Source organism: Thunnus thynnus, chromosome 9 (genome assembly GCF_963924715.1).
Source record: "Thunnus thynnus chromosome 9, fThuThy2.1, whole genome shotgun sequence".
NCBI lineage: Eukaryota > Metazoa > Chordata > Actinopteri > Scombriformes > Scombridae > Thunnus > Thunnus thynnus.
In genome coordinates, this window is record NC_089525.1 from 21096752 (window position 1) to 21116508 (window position 19757).

A 19757-nucleotide genomic window follows, 5' to 3' on the forward strand; every position below is an offset into this window, starting at 1 on the left:
ACTGAAATATGATGACAGCATTCAGTTCAATTCAGCTTTATTTTAGACATTAAAAAAGTCTGTATTTTATAAACTAATGAAAAAGTGCATTTAAAGTAATTACAAAAATATAAGAAAAATATGAATATCCAGCTGCACATTGTTCAAGTTGACAAATACTTTCTTTGTATCAAGCATTATATTTTTCCCTTTTTTCAGTCTTTGTCGGATATACAGAACATGGTCAAAAGAAAAGAGAAACAAATGTTTAGCCCTACACATACATGCAGGCATACATATATACATATACAATCATATACAGAATATACATAGGTAATACGTATGTATAATACAGCAATGGCAACAATTTCCCCTATATGTAACTTTGTAACTTAAGAAGTGAGAAGAAGAAGATGGTGTATTTTTGTTATCTGCAAGCCAAATATTTAATTGCTGTCTTCTGGAAAAACCCACTAAAACGATCTCTTAGCCGGTGGTTAAAAGGTCTTTCAAGTTCACCATCAATGGAAACATCATCATTAGTAATGATGGGGAAATCCAGAAAAATAATCCAACAGAGGATTCTTCAATACAAGAACTCTATTTGTTTTAACATAGACAGTTTTGGCTTCAATAATACATGAACTAACTGTGTACCAGTATTAGATTTACTTATGTATTTGTTTTTATTTCAGTATATTTTGTTGACATATAGCTCCATTCATTAATTTCCACTCTTTAAATATTCATGTCTCTCTGCTTTCTTCTCCCATCCAAGCTGGTTTTCCATTTCCAGACACTGCTGGACAACTTCGAGCGGACCGTCATCGATGACAGTCGATGGGCTGGCAGGCCGGCTGAGATCTTTGTCGGAAAGATGTTCAAGATGGAAGTCTGGGAGACCCTGCTGACATCCATGAGGATTGGAGAGGTGGCTGAATTCTGGTGTGATGCCACAGTGAGTTGCATTATGGACTGCACACACACACACACATACACACACACATTGAGATATTAGGCCCCTAAAAGAGATCCTAATGAGTGTTCATGAGAGAGGAAGCAAAGCTTTTGCTGCTCATTATGATGCACATGAATCTACTTTCTCTAGATTACATGCTCGCTATAATAAACACAAACAGGGCAATGTTTTTGTGCAAATTTCACTGTTTTCCCCCTCTGGAGAAAAATGTAATTTGCAAGTAAAATTGTGACTTCTTGTGTTCTCTCTCATAGGATTGACTTGCACAAGCTGGCAGCACCAGGGGGTTAGCATGATTAAGTGGTTCAATGCCTTTTTGCAGACCCTTCGTTTATCTTATTGTTGATGTGTTCATTTTGCAGCACACAGGGTTGTACGCCATTGTGTCCAAGGGGATGCGGATGATCGCTCAAGGTAAAGACCCCCTCGAGGGCCAGAAACATATGTGTGGCATGGGAAACCTGTTCAACTATCACTCCACCGGCTTCCCGGAGCTGGATGAGCTGATGAGAACTCCTCAACCACTGATATTTATCATGGAGCTGTTGCAGGTAAAAAAAATACTGTATTGTATGTCACACTGCATAGAGAAAGAAAATGCTCTCTTTTGGTTTTTCACTAAACTATTTTTCTCTGTTTCTGTAAACATAGGCTGACAGTGAAAAAGACACATTTACCTATTCATAAAACCCTACTCTAGATTTGAGAAATGCCTACACAGTATGTTCTAAAATCTACTGACAGCAATGAAAACAATCAAGCCCCCTTCTGTCTAAAACATTCAGCTTTGAAGTAATATATTATCTAGATTAGAACAAGCTTGAGACTCAGCAGGGGTCCAGCAGCCCTAAATTAACATCCTACTTGTCTTATATACAGTAGTCTCACAATGCTTAATGTGCATGAGCAGGCAATTCTTTGTACCTATTTAGCATTCCTTTGCATCAGTTCTTCTTCTGTTCACCGGGTTGTTCTGCTGTGCTCACCTCCTGCCCCTGCTGCTTCCAGGTTGGAGACCCCATGTCCTACCACAGAGAGTCATGGATGATGGAAAAGGATGAGAAGCTGCAGACAGTGCCAATTCTCCACATGCAGGGCAACGCACTGGTCAAGCAGAGACGATTCAGAGAGGCCGCCAGCAAGTACAAAGAGGCCGTGCTGCTGCTGAAAACAGTCCAATCCAGAGTGAGTGAAGGGTGAGGGAGAAAAAAGACAGGTTGGAGAGAGGAAATGAGTGATGTGCAGGCTTGTAAATTGTGAGGTTTTTACAGGATTTTAGGTTTTTGGGACATGCAGCTCCTACTCTTTTCCAGTGGGAGATTTCCTGTTTTCCTGTTTTGCTCTACTTCACAGCAGGGTTCACAGCTTCAGCAGTAGGTTGGAGTATGGTGGGGTGGGGTTGGGGGGCGGTGGTGGCAAGGAGAGAGGAGGGGAAGCAGTGGAGGATTGTCTAGGATGAGAGGGGAATGTAAGGATGAAGGAATACTGGAGGGAGAGAAAGTTGTGTACGAGATATTCTGATGAGAGAGCATGCAGGATTCGACGTCAGAGGCTCACAGATAGTGGGCCTGTGCGCAAGCAACTATTAAATCATTGTTGGGCAGAGATGATGCTTTTGATGTCCTCCAGTTCAGTGTCCCAAAGACATGTCGACTAGCTGTCATGTTTGAATCTGTGTGGAAAAAATGTAAAGCTACAGAATTCACATAAATTATTAAAATATGTGTAGGAGATGCCAAGCATCATAGCAACACTGATCATGTTCTTGCTCTTCCATCTGTGCATGTGTGTAGGAGATGCCGGGTGATGTAGACTACATTAACTTAGGTCGACTGATTGTCCCCCTGGAGTTGAACTACTGCCAATGTATGTTGGAGCTGGAGGAATATTATGAAGTTATAGAGCACACCACCGAACTGCTGGAGAAACACAAAGGTAAATGCCTGCTGGGACTCTGTTGTAAGGATTTATTCTGAGAACCAATTAATCCTCATTTTTGGCACTGAAACAGGTCTTCACTGACATTTTTCCAGGGAGATTTGATTACACTTTCTCTTCCAGTGTCACCTACCCTCACATTCACACAGTTGCGTCACACTCAAACCTCTGAGCTGAGCGGCTTCATGGAGCTACGAAGGTTAATCCTGTGTACAGAGGCAGTTCAATAGTGGATGATGTTATTCACTGACTTTCCCGTCTAGGATTTGTACCAGCAAACATACTATATGTCCACAGTCTTGTTTCTGTAACCTCAAGACTACAAACTCTGCAAAAAAAAGAATAAGAATTTCACCATCTTGCTATCAGCATTTGTTAGCCATGCTGATGTAATTTACTGTCATGATGATGACAAATGTCAAAACTGTCATCACTATTTAAATGTATGTATATGTATGCAGGTTTTTGAAACCATATATTTTCACTTATTCTTTATAGGGCTGTAGAAGTTTAAGAAAACTGTTCTAAGAGAAATATTTTCATTCCTTTAAGGCTTGCACTTGCAATTCTAAACCTGTGAGATTGGTAGAGGTATGGCACCTATTTAAGGATTACATTTGCACTCATACACTCATGGCAGCTGTTGGAAGAATATCACTGCTGGCGACTATCTTTTTCATCTTTAGTGAGCTTTAGAGAATGATATCTGAAACTCGAAGCCTTATGAGTAAAAAGAGATTCAGAGCCAATTGAATGGTTTATCCTCCAGAATGTGCTGTAATGGGAGCAGAATTGCAGGTTTTACTGAAATTTTGCCTTTTCCAGAGGGAGTGGAGTACAACTCTTTGTCAAGAATCTACTTAAAGGAATGGTTTGACATTTTAGGAAATATGCTTACTTACCACTCTCATATCTGTCTGTTCAATCTGAAGCCATAGCCAGCAGAGGGTTTAGCATGAAGACTGGAAGCATGATGTCTCTGTCCAACCTCCCATAAAAGAAAACTTGTCATTTCTGTACTTTGGCTTTTGTACATATTACAATACATAACTTTAATTTAGTGATGCTGGTGGGCAGAAATTCTACACTTTGACAGAGCCAGTATAGTTGTTCCCCCATTTCCAGTCTTTATGCTAAACAAAGCTGACCATCTCCTGGATGTAGCTTCATATTTAAAGAACAGACATGAGTGGTATCAATTCTAGGGCTGCAACTAATGATTATTTTCATTATTGATTATTTTCTTGATTAATCAATTAGTTGTTTGGTTTATAATAGATCAGAAAATGGTGAAAAATGTCGATCACTGTTTCCCAAAGCCCATGATGCAACCTAAAATGTCTTTTGTCCTGACAAATAATCCACAATTTAAAGATATCCAGTTTAATATCATAGAATACTAAAGAAACCAGAAAAAATTCATTTAAGAAACTGGATCAAGAGAATTTTGGCATTTTTTCTTAAAAATGACTCAAAATGAAATAGTTTGCAATCAACAAGTTGATTTATTGACTAATCAAGCTCTCAATTTCTTATCTCTCAGAATGAAAGCAAAGCAGATTTTCCAAAATGTTGAGCATTACCTTGTAAACAAGTACATAAAAAAGCGTCTCAGACAGTGATGAATAAGATTATGGCACAAATGTTATAAAAAGCTGCTTTATTGCAGTGGCTGTTGCATGTTGCAGCTGTGTATTCAGTGAGAATGTGTAGGAGGGCTGAGGTTGACATTACTGAGGGTTTTATATTTGGAGCTGGACTGGGAATTGTGCTGTCATACCCATGGCTACTCATATAATCCTAGAGGAGCTCAAATGCTGGCACGGTCTCCACTTCAGAGCCTTATGAATTATGCCTTACACCCAGAGACAAGATCCACCGAGGCAGTATTTATTTTTCTCTCTGTCCCTCAGCCTGGATTCCCAGGTTTATATTTGTCTATGTGTGTGTGACACGAAGAGGGAGTGTGTACAGTAGCAAAAGTGTGTGCTCTCGATGATGTGTGTGCTTTACTTCTGTGTGGCAGGAGGAAGAAGGGTATACACTTTGCCCATGAGTGAGCATAAGAGTGAAATAGTGTCGTAGAAACAGTGGGCAGAGATTTCTGAGCTCCACTGGCCCATTCAAAGCTGTTGTCACAAAGCTGCCGCCCTCTTAAAGGAATTATGAGAAAAGATCCATCCCACACTTTCTCTTTTAATTTCCCTTTTCTAGCTGTACCTTTAGTCCTCTCCTCTCACACTTTTGTCTCATTTTCTCCTCCACTTTACTTACATTCTTCTCCCCTTTTGTTGTTCCTCATCAATATCTTGTTGTCTGTATCAGTACAAGTGAGCAACTCTAGCTCTCTGCTTCCTCTCTTCAACCCAGTTGTCCTCTAAAAAGGCACCCAGTGGCGGCTCACTGCAGTGTCTCTGCTTTTGCCAGAGGCCACAAAGAAATCTGTTTAAATGTTGGCTGAATGAAGATTTAGCATAGAGGGAAATTAAATGCAGAGGAACAGAAATGTGGAGCCATTAGCGGGTATCTAACCAAGCACATGAGCCTACTCGGCTGACACAGAGGCGTTACAGTGTTCATGTCTATATTTGTGCATGTAAAAGAATAAAGTGCATTTTTTTGTTCTAATCTTTTGTTCTACAAACTCAGTTGTGATGAGAAATACACATACTGACAGTGCACACCATACACACTGTTCTTAACGCAGACAAATCACCACCATGTCTTCAACAGACGGTGTAGGTGTATTCTTGAATATCTCTAGGTTAGACATTAATAACTGCTTTTAATCACACTATTTTCCTCATTTTTCTGTTTCTCAGACTGCGTGAAGGGCTACTACAAGAGAGCCAAGGCCCACTCCGCCGTGTGGAATGAAAAGGAAGCCAGGAGAGATTTCAACATGGTGGCCCACCTGGATGTCACTCTGGCGTCTCTTGTCCATCGGGAGCTGAAGGCCCTGTCTGAACGCATGAAGGAGAAGTACTGGGAGGAGAAGGAGCACTACTGGAACATGCTGGAGACAAAGGAGAATAAAAATGAAGAGGAAGAGGGGGAAGGATTTGGTGGTGATGATGATGAGGAGGCAGAGGTGGAGGAGAAGAACGTGGAGGACAAAGTAGAAAAAGAAGACAATGAGAGTCTGACCGCAGCAACTAAAGATGAATCTCCATCCACAGACGTACTTGGAGGAAGTGAAGAAGGCATGGTTAAGGTTACGCCTATTGAGGGGACAGATGACAACAAGGAAGAGAGTTCTTGTGAGATCAATCCAAACTCTTCTGATAAAACAGAGGAGAAGGACTGGCAGCAGATGCTACGACTAGTCATGCTACTGCAGAACGAAGGAAACTTCCTCATCAAAGAAAACCACTTTGAAGAGGCTTCTGTAAAGTTCAAGGAAGCCATCGCGTATGTGGACCTCCTCCAGAGTAAGGTTAGTATAAAATTGTAGTCTCTCTTTTGAGAGGGTGAAATGAAATATAAAATAATTGTGATTGTTATGATGACAACTGTCCAGATGAACGTCAGTATTGATGCTCTCCCTATTAACAAGCAACAGTTCAATCCACTCTGCGTGATGAATGTTTGAGCCTGAAAGCACTCTCACAAAAGGATTGTGGCTTACTCTGGCTCATAAACTATAATCATCTGTCATTGTTGCTTTTTCACTGAAGAGCAGCTGTGGTATTGTAGGTATGCTGGTGAAGTGAAGAACAGAGAAAGAATGCTAAAAATAACGGCTATCCACCGAGATATCACTCTGACAGCGCTCGCCTGTACTCCTCTTCTCTTTCTTAAGATTCTTCACTTCTGCCACACCTCGCTGTCTCCTCGCTCTTCTCGTCAACCTGCCCTCTTCCATCTTCATTTCTTCTCCTTCTCTTCTTACATTCCTCTACGCTTTATCTCCCCTCTCCATCATGTTCAACACCCAATCTTCAACCCCTACATCTTCATCTCTCATTCATTTTTGTTTCATCTTTTCCACATTTATTCTGCCATTTATCACCACTGTCCCCCCCTGCCACCCCCACCTTTCCCTTCCACCGTCACCATCATCTTGTCCTGTCTGTGTACTCGGCAGGTAGATCAACAGGGTGAGGACTGGGAGTCTCTGGAGAAAGTGCGCCTACCACTGATACTTAACCTCAGCCAGTGCATGTTGGAACTGAAGCAATACCAGCAAGTGGTGGAGCTCAACAACAAGCTGCTAAAGAAGCATAAAGGTAATATACAGTATATTGGGTTTGTGGCAGGTGAGTATTTTGATATAGAAATTGTAACATGAGTACATAATATAATATATAATAGTTTTTTTTTTTTCCTCATGCATCTTCATTTTTGAGCTCAAAAATATCAAGATCTGTTGCCAGTACAAATGCTTGGCCCTCAGCAAATGCCTGCTTTGACACTGCAACAATCCCTGATCTCTCTGTTTACCAGTGAAAGAAGAAACCAAACATTCACAACCGCATTGCTGAGTCTCTCTTTCGTTCCCCTGGCACTCGCACATGGACATCACAGTCAAAAATGAATTCATTGTTTTCTTTTTGTTTTCTGCTATGACTGAATTATTTATAGTTGAGGCTGATGTGAAAGGGTTGTTCTTATGCTTTTACTTTTCCTTCATTTACTTCTCTCCAACTTTCGCCTTCTACTTCACCACTGGCGCTCAGCGCAGTTATTTCTTCCTCCCTCTTGTAGTTTATTTTACCTTTCAGTTTTCCTCCCTCAGTTATATTCTTGCTGACCTCCTGACCTTCCTGACATCCTGCTTCTTCTCCTGTTGCCTCCTGTGGTTTTTAAATGTTAATATTTTAGTTATTTTTACTTTCCCCCCTCTCTTTTCTTGCACTCCATAGGTAACTTTAAAGCGGTGTACCAGCGGTCGCGAGCGCACGCTGCTTTGTGCAACGAGGATGAAGCTCGGAGGGACTTTGCCACAGTGGAGAAACTGGACCCAACATTCAAACCCTTCGTCCGCCAGGAATTGAAAAAGCTGGGTGAGAACATCCGCATCATGCATGCCCGCCAGAGCAAGACTTACAGGGATACAACACAGGAGAAGTGGGGGCCTGGTGGAAGCAAGGCCAAGACTGCAGCAGAAAAAGGAAGAAAGAAGAACCTCAAATTTGCACAGAAAGCCACTGAAGCAAAAACTGAAGCAGATAAGAAGACTGAAAGAAGTAAGACAGAGGAGAAGGAAAGCTCAGAGAAGTCTGCCCCTGCTGAGAAAGAGGGGGCGGATGACACAGAAACAGAGAAAAATCCAGATGTGAAAGCAGAACAGAGTAAAATAGACCCAGAGTGTGGGAGAACAAGTGAAGGAGGGTTAGATAATGAAAATAGAGAGAGTGCTGTAGTTCAGGAGGACAGGCAGGGTGCACCAGATAATCGAGGAACAGATAAAGACAGCGATCTTGCGCCCACCAGCACAGGCAAAGATAATGTAGTGAGCAAGAGATCAGCCTGTGATAAGGGCAGAAAGAAGGTCAAATGCCAATCAAGTGCCGCACCGGGCTTAAGCAAAACAGGCCAAGGGAACAAAGCCACCAGTGATAAGACAGGAAATGGTGGCACTCAATCAAAATTGACCAATAGGTTGGAATTGTCTTGTGCAGAGCCAAAGGCTGCAGGGGAAGCTGAGGGCATAGAGACGGATAGACCTGAAACTGAATAGGATGAAAGAAAAGCAATATGGATGAAGAACGTGAAACAGGAGGAGAGACGAGTGATAAACAGCTCAAGTCTTAACAGGAAATATTGATTCTGCCATATCCAAATCCAAATATAAGCACAAGGAGAAAAATTAATATAAACAGCCTGTACTGGGCACCATTCTGAGATAAGTTTTATTATTCAATTCTCAAAAGGATAACTGCAGGCACAAAAAAACACACAGGCAGACTAGGAGTTTGCCAAATACAAAGATTTTTTTTTTTTATTTCTGTACACAAAGAGTAGAAAGCAGCCAGTAACCCACTTGTTATTACAGTAAAAAGCCTTTCTTCAGAAAACTTTTTTATACAGATTAAAAACTCCAGAGAAAAGACAGCAAGAAGAAGTGTTTGAGTGCTGTACGTGGACAAAAACATGAATTCAAACCAATTAAACAAAAAACATTTGAATGATTAATGAGGTATATTAATGGTGATTTAAAAAAAAAAAGAAACTCAGTTTACCAGTAAGGTATGAGTGTGTGAATATATGTGTTAAGGTAGGACAGTGTTATCAACACCTTGGTTGAGGCTAGGTGATTCATTGCCCTGTCATGTGCGAGGAGACAAGTGCATGTGCCCTTGTTACAAGCATAGATACATGATAGCAAACACAGAGGGTTTGATGCAAAGGCAGGAGAGTAATGATAGTTGTTAGCCTGCTGGCCAACTACATGCAGTAACAGCCCTGTAGCAGTGTCCTCTGGGGTTACTCTTGTCTCTATGGAGAGCCTTTTTCTTCAGTCACACAGCTTCAGTCACGCCACAGGGAGCATGGTATGTGTTAGGGTTTGTACATGGATCAGACCTCACATGATCACAGCCAGGCAGAGATGAAACTTGCTGAATGACTCTCCTGCAGCTGGATGACCATCAAAGGCAATTTAGACAATGGTGTCAAACAGCAGCAGAGTAAAATGTGGGGACAAACTGTATGGTAATATAACTATCTGTCATATGACAACCTAATGTATTTAATATTTTATTCTGCCTCCTCTCATTTAATCTCTATATTGTCTAAAAATAAACATAATGAATGTTGACATGCAGTCCTGCGGGGAATGCCTCCTCTTCTTTTTTCACCAACTGTCACTGTTACATCATTTTGTGTACACACAAAGGACCAACATACAGAAGTAGTGTGAAGGCGCTGGGTGATCATCAATGTGTAATGAGATGCGTAAATACCAATAAATAAGTGTCTATGAATAAACATTGCTTCTCATGGCTTTTTTTTTCTTTTTTTTTTCCTACGTGCCGAGCTGCTGCTCTTTGTTCTGACTTGTGAGAGCGTTAACAAAACAAATTCTTAAGCGATGCTGTTGCAGAGATGGATTCAACAGATGATAATGACTCTTCAGCAGCTAAACTGTGGCAGGCTTCAATGGAGGTGGAGTGAGGAAGAGGAGAGTTGTGTTTGGGAAACAAGGCGCTCTTCTCTTGCTTCCCTTAAGGCTATTAGCATTTGTATTATGAACGGCACATCACCTTTCCAACTCACAAACCTGTGGAACTGCGTCCTTGGGGATAGTTCCCTAGCAACAGTATCAAAACTAACTGGCAGCGAGTGCTGAGGAGGATGATATCAAATATGAGCGCTGTGTGCCTGGAGGGGGAGCCCATTATGAATGCAGCACATGGGTTTCAAACTCATGTATGATGAGGTCAGAGTGTCACTTTAAGGTTTAAGATGAATTCCTTTCTGTGTAGATCTCTGTGTTTTCTGTGAGAATGAGGCGGTATGATTGCTGAGAAACACACAGAGCCACTGCTTACTTGTTTCAGCCAACCTCTTGTCCGCTTCTGGAGATTTTGCTGTGGCAGGCACATCAAAGTGGATCTCTCCCGCCAGCCCTCAAGCAACAAATGGAATAGTTTTTTTTTCCACCTTTTTCTCTCTTGTCTCTCAGATCTTTCGTCCCTTCGAGCATCCCCAGCATCACGGGTTCACTCATGAAAGCCTTACTTAACTGGTTTCAATGCATGGATGCTCACGTACTGTGATCCACACTTTTCCATTCTTCCTGTTACTCTGTCCTCCAAATTAACCACCAGCCTGTCCAGGGACTGACAGATGCTGGCACATAAACACACTCGCCTGATGCAACCTCCTTCCCTGAATTTCAAAACACAATTAAAAGTCTGTTGTGTGTATTCAGAAACACTAACTACGGATTTAGATCGTAAGGCATTAATTTACTGTGCTGTTTAGAACAGAATGTGCACCCTATGACCCTCAAAAGATGAGGGCAAAGTCATCCCAACCACTCGTCTTTTTGTGAATATCAAAGCAATTAAGTAGACATTAGCAAGGGAAAATGAGGCAACAGTGTTTTCCAGCAGACTAGCTACTGTTCTTCTCAAATCTACATGGAGAGGAGGGATTATTAAGGATGAAATCAGTGTAGGATCATGTTATAGTGGTGTGCCTTGTTCCCCCCCATAGTGTTTGAAATTGGCCTAGCAGAAAGAGAGAAAGCTTCAGCCTGGCAGCAGTATCGCCTGGAGCTTCTTCCTTCCCTTTTTCTGCACACAGCAGGAGAACACCAAGATCCCAGAGCGGACGCCTGCTTGCTGATATTTATCGGCAGACGTTTCCTCAGCAAAACCAATTTCAGTCACAAAACAAATTGGCTCAAAACTGAGAGCTAGTCTGAATCCCGCGAGCCAAAGAGATGAAATGGATCTCCATTTTCATGGGTGTGTATGTAGTCTGTATCTTTAGTGATGCAGCACAGTACATGTTATTGATCATGCAGGGAAGCATTTATGTATTTGTGCATAATGAGGGAGGGGTGCATTGTAAATAGCGAGTGTGGATGTGCACATATGTAGCAGCAAGTGTGTGCGTGCATGTATAGTTAGTGCAAGTGGTTGTGTATGAGCGTTAAGGGCTCACTTAGGAGAAGCGAGCAATGAGAGCGACAAGCAGTTTGAGAGGATTAGAGGAACACAGTGTATGCATACAGAGGCGCTGTGCTAGCGGGCACTTTGGCTGTCTTAAATAAATCATGGATTTAACTGATGATGTGTCACTCTCACAAAGTAAATAAGCTTGTTGTGGGTGCTGTCAACTCCCTGACAATCTACACCACGCAGCCACATGAAATGCAGTCAGCCCAGCCCTGATCTAGTTTACACAAGCGAGTTTTAACGCACCACCTCCCTTCAAAAAACAAAAATAACCATGGTAACACATTGAAGGAGAAAAAACAAAAACACTGAAGATACAGGCATTCTGACAAAACAAGGGGATATCCTTCCTTTTCCTTTTTGCATTTTTTAAAGTTCCTTTCACGGAAGGTCCAATTTGTGCTGTGGACTGATATAAAGCTTCACACCTCCGGACGACTACACAGATACTGGTAAGCACAGTGTCTTGGCTGGGGCGTTTTCCTTCACTTCAGTCTCTCCCTGACCTGCTGCTAACGTTAGTTTCCTTTGGCTCGTTAACATGGTGTCAGGCTGCGCCACTGAAGTTATCAAGCACAGCCTGGCCAAACGGACATCAGCGTGAGCCTCTAGCAGTTTGCATGAAAAAGGCTTTTAGTGCACAGAGTTCCAGTGGAGGGTTAGCTCTGGGTATCATAGCTGCTGCAGTGGTCACAGGGCCTGGTTGTATTGTGGCCTGACCCCAGCCATATGGAGCTCCTCCCTCTGCCATCAGGCGTCCTTTCAGGCTTTCATGCTGCTCCTCCGGGCCCACTTGGGGTTAGATGTGTGAGGTGGTGCCTGAAATTAGGAAAGAGAAGAAGCAATTGTGGAGTGAAGCTTTTACAATTTGAAGAACACACGCAGAAGACTGAGAAAATGTTCTTGGTTATAGCTAAGAAGGCTATAATTATGATAATCCCTTTCTTTGTTCAAGTTACAAGCTTTGGACTGCCCGGCAAATTCCATTTTAAATGCGACGGGACAGTTTGCAAAGTGTGTGACACTGACACTCTCTTTCCAGCTCTGCTACTGTCTCCGTCTCTCTTTATCTTTACTCCTCCTCGCTGCCATTTAATCTCCCTGTCCCTTCCCCCGACTATCGACCCGCAGCAGTACATATTTGCACTCCTCTCCATCTCTTACTCTCCCGCGGGTGATGGAGGAGCAAAGAGTCTGTCTCTGAAGCGTGGGTGCCACAGCTGCTGAGACCCACACGGCCGAGACAAACTCACCCGGTTCTGAGGGGAAGACGTTTCTCAGCTGCTCGATGACCTCCTGGAGCTGCAGCACCGTGTCCTGCTCGTGCTCCATATCATCTCCTGACACACACACACACACACACAAATACACACAAGATGTTACACTTCTATGAATGGATAGGGGTGGGAAGGGAGGATGCATGGTTTCAAATTCAACTTGCGTGCATGTGTCAGCCCTAAATCTGAGTTTCGTTGCGCGTCGCTGACCTGCTGCTTCAGTGTCAGTGGTCTCTCTGCTGGCCGGCTCCCCATGGTGACCCCCTCCAGACACAGGAGAAGACAGGGTTGACGGTTCTGATCCATTGGCTTCCGAATCATCTTTGGGCTGTTAGGAAAGACTGATTATGATTCAATCCAAATAATTGCTCATATTCATCATGTTACAGACTACAGAGTCATGTTATTTAGTCTTTCAGATAGAAATGAATGTGATGGTTAATGGCACTCAGCCATCAGTCGTCAACCGGCATCTCTGGGAAGATTTATTTATTTATTTTTTAAAAGGCAGTTTTACCCAACAGCTGTTTAACAAAACCTCCGGGTAACTGTTATTTGTGCTTTGATAGACAGATAAAAAAAGGAGTGAACTGCACCGCACAAAGCAGCACATCATAAAACACACTGTTAGTGGTGGAGGAGGGTCTCAAATCACAATCAGAAATACCACATGTACACAACCCACCATCTCTGGAGTGGTTTAGCAACAGTGAAGCAATACTCAAGAGGTGAGTAGGTTCAGTAGTTGCACCAAAACTGGGGTGTCTGCAAAGAATGGGAGGGATTCAGACATTCAGACTACTAAGGCGGATTTTATTTTTTGAGGAGATGAAACTGCAATATTGGTGCAGGAAGGAAAGGATTGTATGAATTTGAAAAGTTTTTTTCACCCAGGCGTGTCCTCTTTCTCTGAAATCATCCCTCCTCTGCCACACTCTCTTTTCTTCATTCTCAATTTCCTTAAAGTCTTTAACCTGAAGAATATGCATCCTGTTCCTATTCTCGCCGTCTTTCTCCTGTTGTCTCCTTATATGCCACTTCTTCACTCATTGACCTGCATGCGCAAATTTGCATCCATGCTCCTGCTGCTAACAATTTATACTTTCATATTATAGTTACTGAGTAACTGTGTACCAGCTCTCGCTCTCCTTTCCATCTCTTTCTCACACCTTTCCTTTAGACTGCAGTAAATCCTTTTATATTACACTCTAGAGTGTCTTAAGGCTCGTCTTAATGCTTATCCTCTTTCTTAACTCTTTCTATTCTATGCTTTTTTGCACCCACACCACTGTTATTTCTATCATACAATATCATATCTTCAAAATTCAGATGTGACATTTTCAGGGCAGTTGTTTTTCTGCAACCTTCTACTTCTACTACCTTCTACACCTCTTTGCACTTTAAGAATATATGTGAAGCACTGTGATATCTGATGTATGCACTGTGACGCATACAAATGTTGGAGTACATTGAACTTGAATGTGTCTGCCTGTGTCCTTTGTTAAAACTGCAGCTGCAGTTACATGTTAGAAACATAGCTGATACATTTACCCAGAGCCCCCTAACAGACAGGATGCTGTTGATGGGCATGTTTGTGACTGCTGGGATTCATGTGACCTTCAGTGTTTCTAATCATTCAACTTCTTTGGTGGAAGAAGTACTCAGATGGCATATGAAAATAAAAGTAGTAGTACATGAGTGTCAAAAAAGTCCTATATTAAAAAAAACAAAAACAGTACTACCAGCAAAATATACTACAATCATATATTGTAGTATTATAAATAGTGTCTTTTTTGTATGGAAGATTTAAAATGCCTACATAAAAACAATGTGATGTTGAGTATATTAATCTACAACAAATAATCAAAATTTAGAGGGTGATCATATATTTTGCATGTTAAATTGAAATCAGCCAAGTAACTAGTAACTACAGCTGTTAAACAAATGCAGTGGAGTAAACATTATTTCATCTGAAATGTAGTCCAGTAGAAGTATAATGTACAAAAAGTCGAGATACTCAAGTAAAGCGCCTCAAAACTGCACTACAGTTCTTACACCACTGCTCAACTCTCTCTGTGACACTCCTTCCCTGTTACCACCATGCCTCTCTTCATACAAAGTAGTCAGCAGTCTCTAGAGTAGTCTACCTGTAGCAGTAGCTCCCTGAGCCTGCGCAGCTGCGACTCCAGCTGTTTGTTGTGGTCCTCCAGGATCTGCATACGGGTCTCCAAGCGCGTCTTGTGTTGCCGGAGGACCCGTGCCTCGGCCAGGAGCTCCTCATCCTGCTGACCTTCTGCTGTGGGTGAACCCGGCCCTCCTTCTCCAGCCTCAGTCAGCATAGGAACTGACGCCGCCTCCTCGTGCTTCCACTTGAGCCGCCTGTACTCCCCCTGCAGCACCCTGCAGGACCCGCAACAGAGGACAGATGGAGGGGAGACAATCAGTCCCACATGTTGGTGCAGCATACAAAACAAAACTGGAGACATTTATCCACCACTCGTCTGAACAAAATGTGCCTACTATACATATAGTGATCTGAAATGTTGAGTTACATATTTAGAATAAATACATACTCTACATGCATAAACACCAACACATAAAAACAGTGCAGCGTGGGGCTAATGTATTGTTGACGTCTTACTACATGCAGAGCAATCATCTCTATTTTGATTATTAGCCGCAATGAATCCGTGTCTCCCATCTCTTACGTGTGTGACGCTAAGGCCATTAACTGACTGTGAGCTGTGAAGCGTTACTAAAAGTGTTTTAATTGAAGTAGCTGCTGGAATATCATGGTTCAGAATACGCTGGTCTATGTGCTAAATTGGTAGCATCCATCTGTTTGGAACAAAGAAAAACAGTACCTATCACATTGTCATCATGGCCAAATAACCAGTGCAATAATTAATTAAAACTGTTTGATACTGGTATTGATTTATTGTTAAGGTATGAGCTGCATGAGAGGATAACAGGAGAGAATATAAATTAAACTACAGCAGCCACTTGTCATCAACAAGGACTACAGTGACTGCAGTGTTATAACAGGAGGCATATTTTTGTTGAAAAACTGAACTGGGTCAACGTTTCAGACACCTGAAGGACAAAAATGTGTGTGTCACTGTGTGTCTGGAAAGGTCACAACCCAAGAGAGGACAAGAGAAAATTATTCATATGAATCACTCACATAAAGGGTGCCTCTGGTAACCAATTAAGTGGACAGGAGAAATGAATTTGCTTCATTTATGGAAAATGTTTGAACCTTTAAGCTACTAGGATGCACTAAATCCAAATCAAGCATTGATATCTATGTGTTACAGATATGTCTTACACTTGTATCACACCAGTGAGTCATTAATCCATTCTGGCCTCTTCTTGTCCCTTGTGCAGGATGCTGACAAACTACCACACTGAGGAGTCTTGTTTTCTTATGCCTGTTCAACAGGATTTAGAGTGTGAATGTGTTTACTCTCTGCAGGAGGTCTGCAAATGGCAACAGACTTACCAAAAAGAGTGTTATGCCTCCAGATAAACACACTTATATTTGTGTTATTATGCTTCTAGGGAGGTTTACTGATGAAAATGACTCCCCAAACCAAACATTTGCATCTCTGCTACATGCCTTACCCCAAACCCTAATGTAAACATCATTCAAATTTATAACCAAATCTAATTCATCCCCAGTTCTCAACGCTTACTAATATAGTACATTTTACGATGTGGCTCAGTGTACTCTTTTTCCATATATGCAATCGATCTTGTTCAGTGGGATTTAATGTGTGTTAAAACAAAGGTCGATGAGTTTAAATACTTGGAGTCAACTGTTCAAAGTAATGGAGAGTGCGGAGGAGAGGTGAAGAAGAGTACAGACAGGGTGGAGTGGATGGAGAAGAGCGTCAGGAGTGATTTGCGACAGAAGGGAACCAACAAGAGTGAAAGGGAAGGCTTACAAGAGGGTAATGAAACTAGCTTTGTTACATAGTTTGGAGGTGGTTGCACCAGATGAAAAGACAGGAGGTGGAGCTGGAGGTGGCAGAGTTGAAGATGCTAAGATTTTCGTTGGGAGTGATGAGGATGGACAGGATTAGGAATGAGGGACAGCTCAGGTTGGACGGTTTGGAGACAAAGCAATGGAGGTGAGATTGAGATGGTTTGGACGTGCCCAGAGGAGGGATGCTGGTTATACTGGGAGAAGGATGCTGAAGATAGAACTGCCAGGCAAGAGGAAAAGAGGAAGGCCAAAGAGGAGGTTTATCGATAGGGTGAGGGAAGACATGCAGGTGGTTGGCGTGACAGGGGAAGATGCAGAGGACAGGAAGAGATGGAAATGGATGATCTGCTGTGGTGAGCAGAGGAAAAAGAAGAAGAAGAAGAAGAAGAAGAAGAAGAGGAAAACAAACATACAGTGACACCCCCAATCCGAACAAATGAAGAAGGAACAAATCTCCAGACTCAATGAGCCATGTCTGAATACACCCTAAAACACAAATTTTGGGGTCCTTTTCTTGTTTTTATTGAGTTTTTTCCCCTTGCTACAGACCTGTTCTCATTCTCCAGGCGGGCCAGGGTGCACTGGAGCTGCTCCTTGTCCTGGTGCTCCAGGTGGGCCAGTAGCATGTGCTGTCCGCAGGGTGAGTCATGGTCCAGGGCTGGGCTGGAGTGACGCAGGAGGTACTGATCTTCATCCCTGAGTCCCCCACACAGGAGACAACACACTGAGCCACCAGCACACAGCCACCAGCAGCACAAAGCAGAGCCAAGGATAGCACGGGGGAAGCAGACAAACCAAAGCAAGGCCAGGCAGAACCAAGCAGGACAAGGAAATATATTGTAGCGAGACAGGACAGAATGGGACGGGACACTGTGGCAAATGCATTGCACTGTGCCCGGCTCACAGTCCAAATAAAAGTATTCTGGAATATAAGTTTCTGACCGAACCATTAAAAACCCACTCACAGTTATTAAAAATGAAAGGTGGATCCTTTGCTACAACACAATATATTGTCCAAAAAATGAACACTTTATTGACAATGGAGCAGAAAACTTGTGTAAGTACTTAATGTATGAGTCTAGGCCTACGGCTGCAAAACAATAAATGGATCTGTGAATGTTTGGCATTTATTTTAATGGACAGACAGCTGTTTGTCAATTTATATGTTTGAATAATGTTGCAAGCTACAAAAGCAAACTGCTTGATTGAGCCAAAGTTAACAACGAGTTATAAGCTTTGCACTGTAATACCAAATTATACATTACAGGCATATTTAAAGGACTAGTTCAAACAGACCTCTGCAACTGTAAGATATGTCACTTTTTTGTGTCCCAATTTAATACTTTTCCTCAATTAACCAGTAATGACCAGCTACAGTGAACTCAGAACAATGCATAGAGGTGGAGTGTAAAGGCTGCACAGGCAGGCAGTATGGTGGAGGACAGATAACGGTATGATGCCAGCCAAACACCAGCTGGAGGCACAGATAGCACAGCAGCACATAGAGAGCCATGCAGCAGGAAAAACAGAGAGGCACTGACAGACAGAAGGACGGGTTTGCAGAGTAAGAACAAGATACAACGGCACAAGAGCAGATAACAACACCACTACACATAAGGGGTAGAAGTGAAATGTACAGACGGAGACGCTCATGCATACATACGCACTTTCAGGCAATGAATCACGCACAAGCACTGACGCAAATACCGTATGTACTGATATGCAAACATTTTTGTGACAAAACTCCATCCAAGCAACACTCTAGATGCATTCACATGGCAACAGAGACATAGGGAGCAGACTTTAGAAGCACAGATGTCAGTAGTAAAAAAGTGTTGCACTGCTGCAAAGTAGTCTGAGCCTAAAACTGGATTTTAATGTGGTGTCAATCACAGCCTTCTCTCAGAACACACACACACACACACACACACACACACATATAAAAGACATATGAAAAGAAATAATGAGCACACTTCACAAAACATACACACAGATGCACACCTGGAGCCCTGGGGGACCAGACAACACTTTGCACGGAGCTGCTGGGCATGCAACCTTGACATTAAAGCACGATAAAAAAGAGGGAGGACCATCTCAGAGAAGGAGGAAATGGTTGACAGCCCACACAGATGTCAACAAAATAAGACATGGACGCATACTAGTACATGATCTCAAACAACCTTAACCATTCTCTCTCCACTTGGCACTTTGTCAGCTTTCCACTCACCTCACTGGCTGCCTCATTTACATCAAACATCCCTATTCCTCTCACCGCTCTAACCTCGGCACCGCCCAACCACTCAGACAGCTTCTACAAATACACAGACATCCCTCTTTCTCCTCAGTGGGGCTTTGTGTATCTACTCAATGCCACAGACTTTAATCACAGCAGGGATGTGCATGATGAAGGGGGCACTGTGTGCACGCTGCTCGCTGTGGGTCATTTTCATTATGCAGCTGATTATTTATGTGATTACCCAATCTTTCCCTAACAGTCAAACATACATGTACAAGGCGTGAGCACACACATAGACACAGAAACATTCGGTGTATCAAGATGAAAGGGTGTTCACACAAAAGACACACATAATCCTTGTAAAGGTTGTGGTTATAATGAGGGGGGTTTGTAGTGTGGGGTTGGCAGCATACTCACAGACTTTCATCAGGAGACAGGCTATCCGTGAAGAATGAACAATTCTGGCTCTCCATTTCTGCCAATCTATATATACACACACACACCAAGGAGAAGACATACACACACACATATTCACCCACATATGTATACAAACAGACACACAAAAGAGAAACACGTGAGAGTAAATTAGTAAGAGCAAAAGTAATACGCACTGGGGAACTATGTTTTCTTAAATACAAGATAAAACAAACATAAGTACGGTTTAACCTTTCAAGTACTGTGGATTACTTTATTATTATGGACTGCAACTGAACAGCAAGCCACCCAG

The 19757-nt window shown here is 42.4% G+C and overlaps 1 protein-coding gene across 1 annotated transcript in view; it reads right to left on the reverse strand.

Moving 5' to 3' along the window:
* Positions 1-8831: 8831 nt before the first annotated feature.
* The window catches only part of drp2 (dystrophin related protein 2), an 88495-nt gene continuing 77569 nt past the window's right edge, over positions 8832-19757 (reverse strand). The window contains exons 19-24 of the mRNA XM_067599648.1: positions 19448-19513; positions 17344-17490; positions 14954-15206; positions 13017-13134; positions 12783-12869; positions 8832-12348 (exon numbers count right to left, since the gene is read on the reverse strand). Of these exons, the coding sequence (XP_067455749.1) occupies positions 12329-12348; positions 12783-12869; positions 13017-13134; positions 14954-15206; positions 17344-17490; positions 19448-19513 (691 nt within the window). The 3' untranslated portion in view covers positions 8832-12328. The remainder of the gene's footprint in view (positions 12349-12782; positions 12870-13016; positions 13135-14953; positions 15207-17343; positions 17491-19447; positions 19514-19757) is intronic.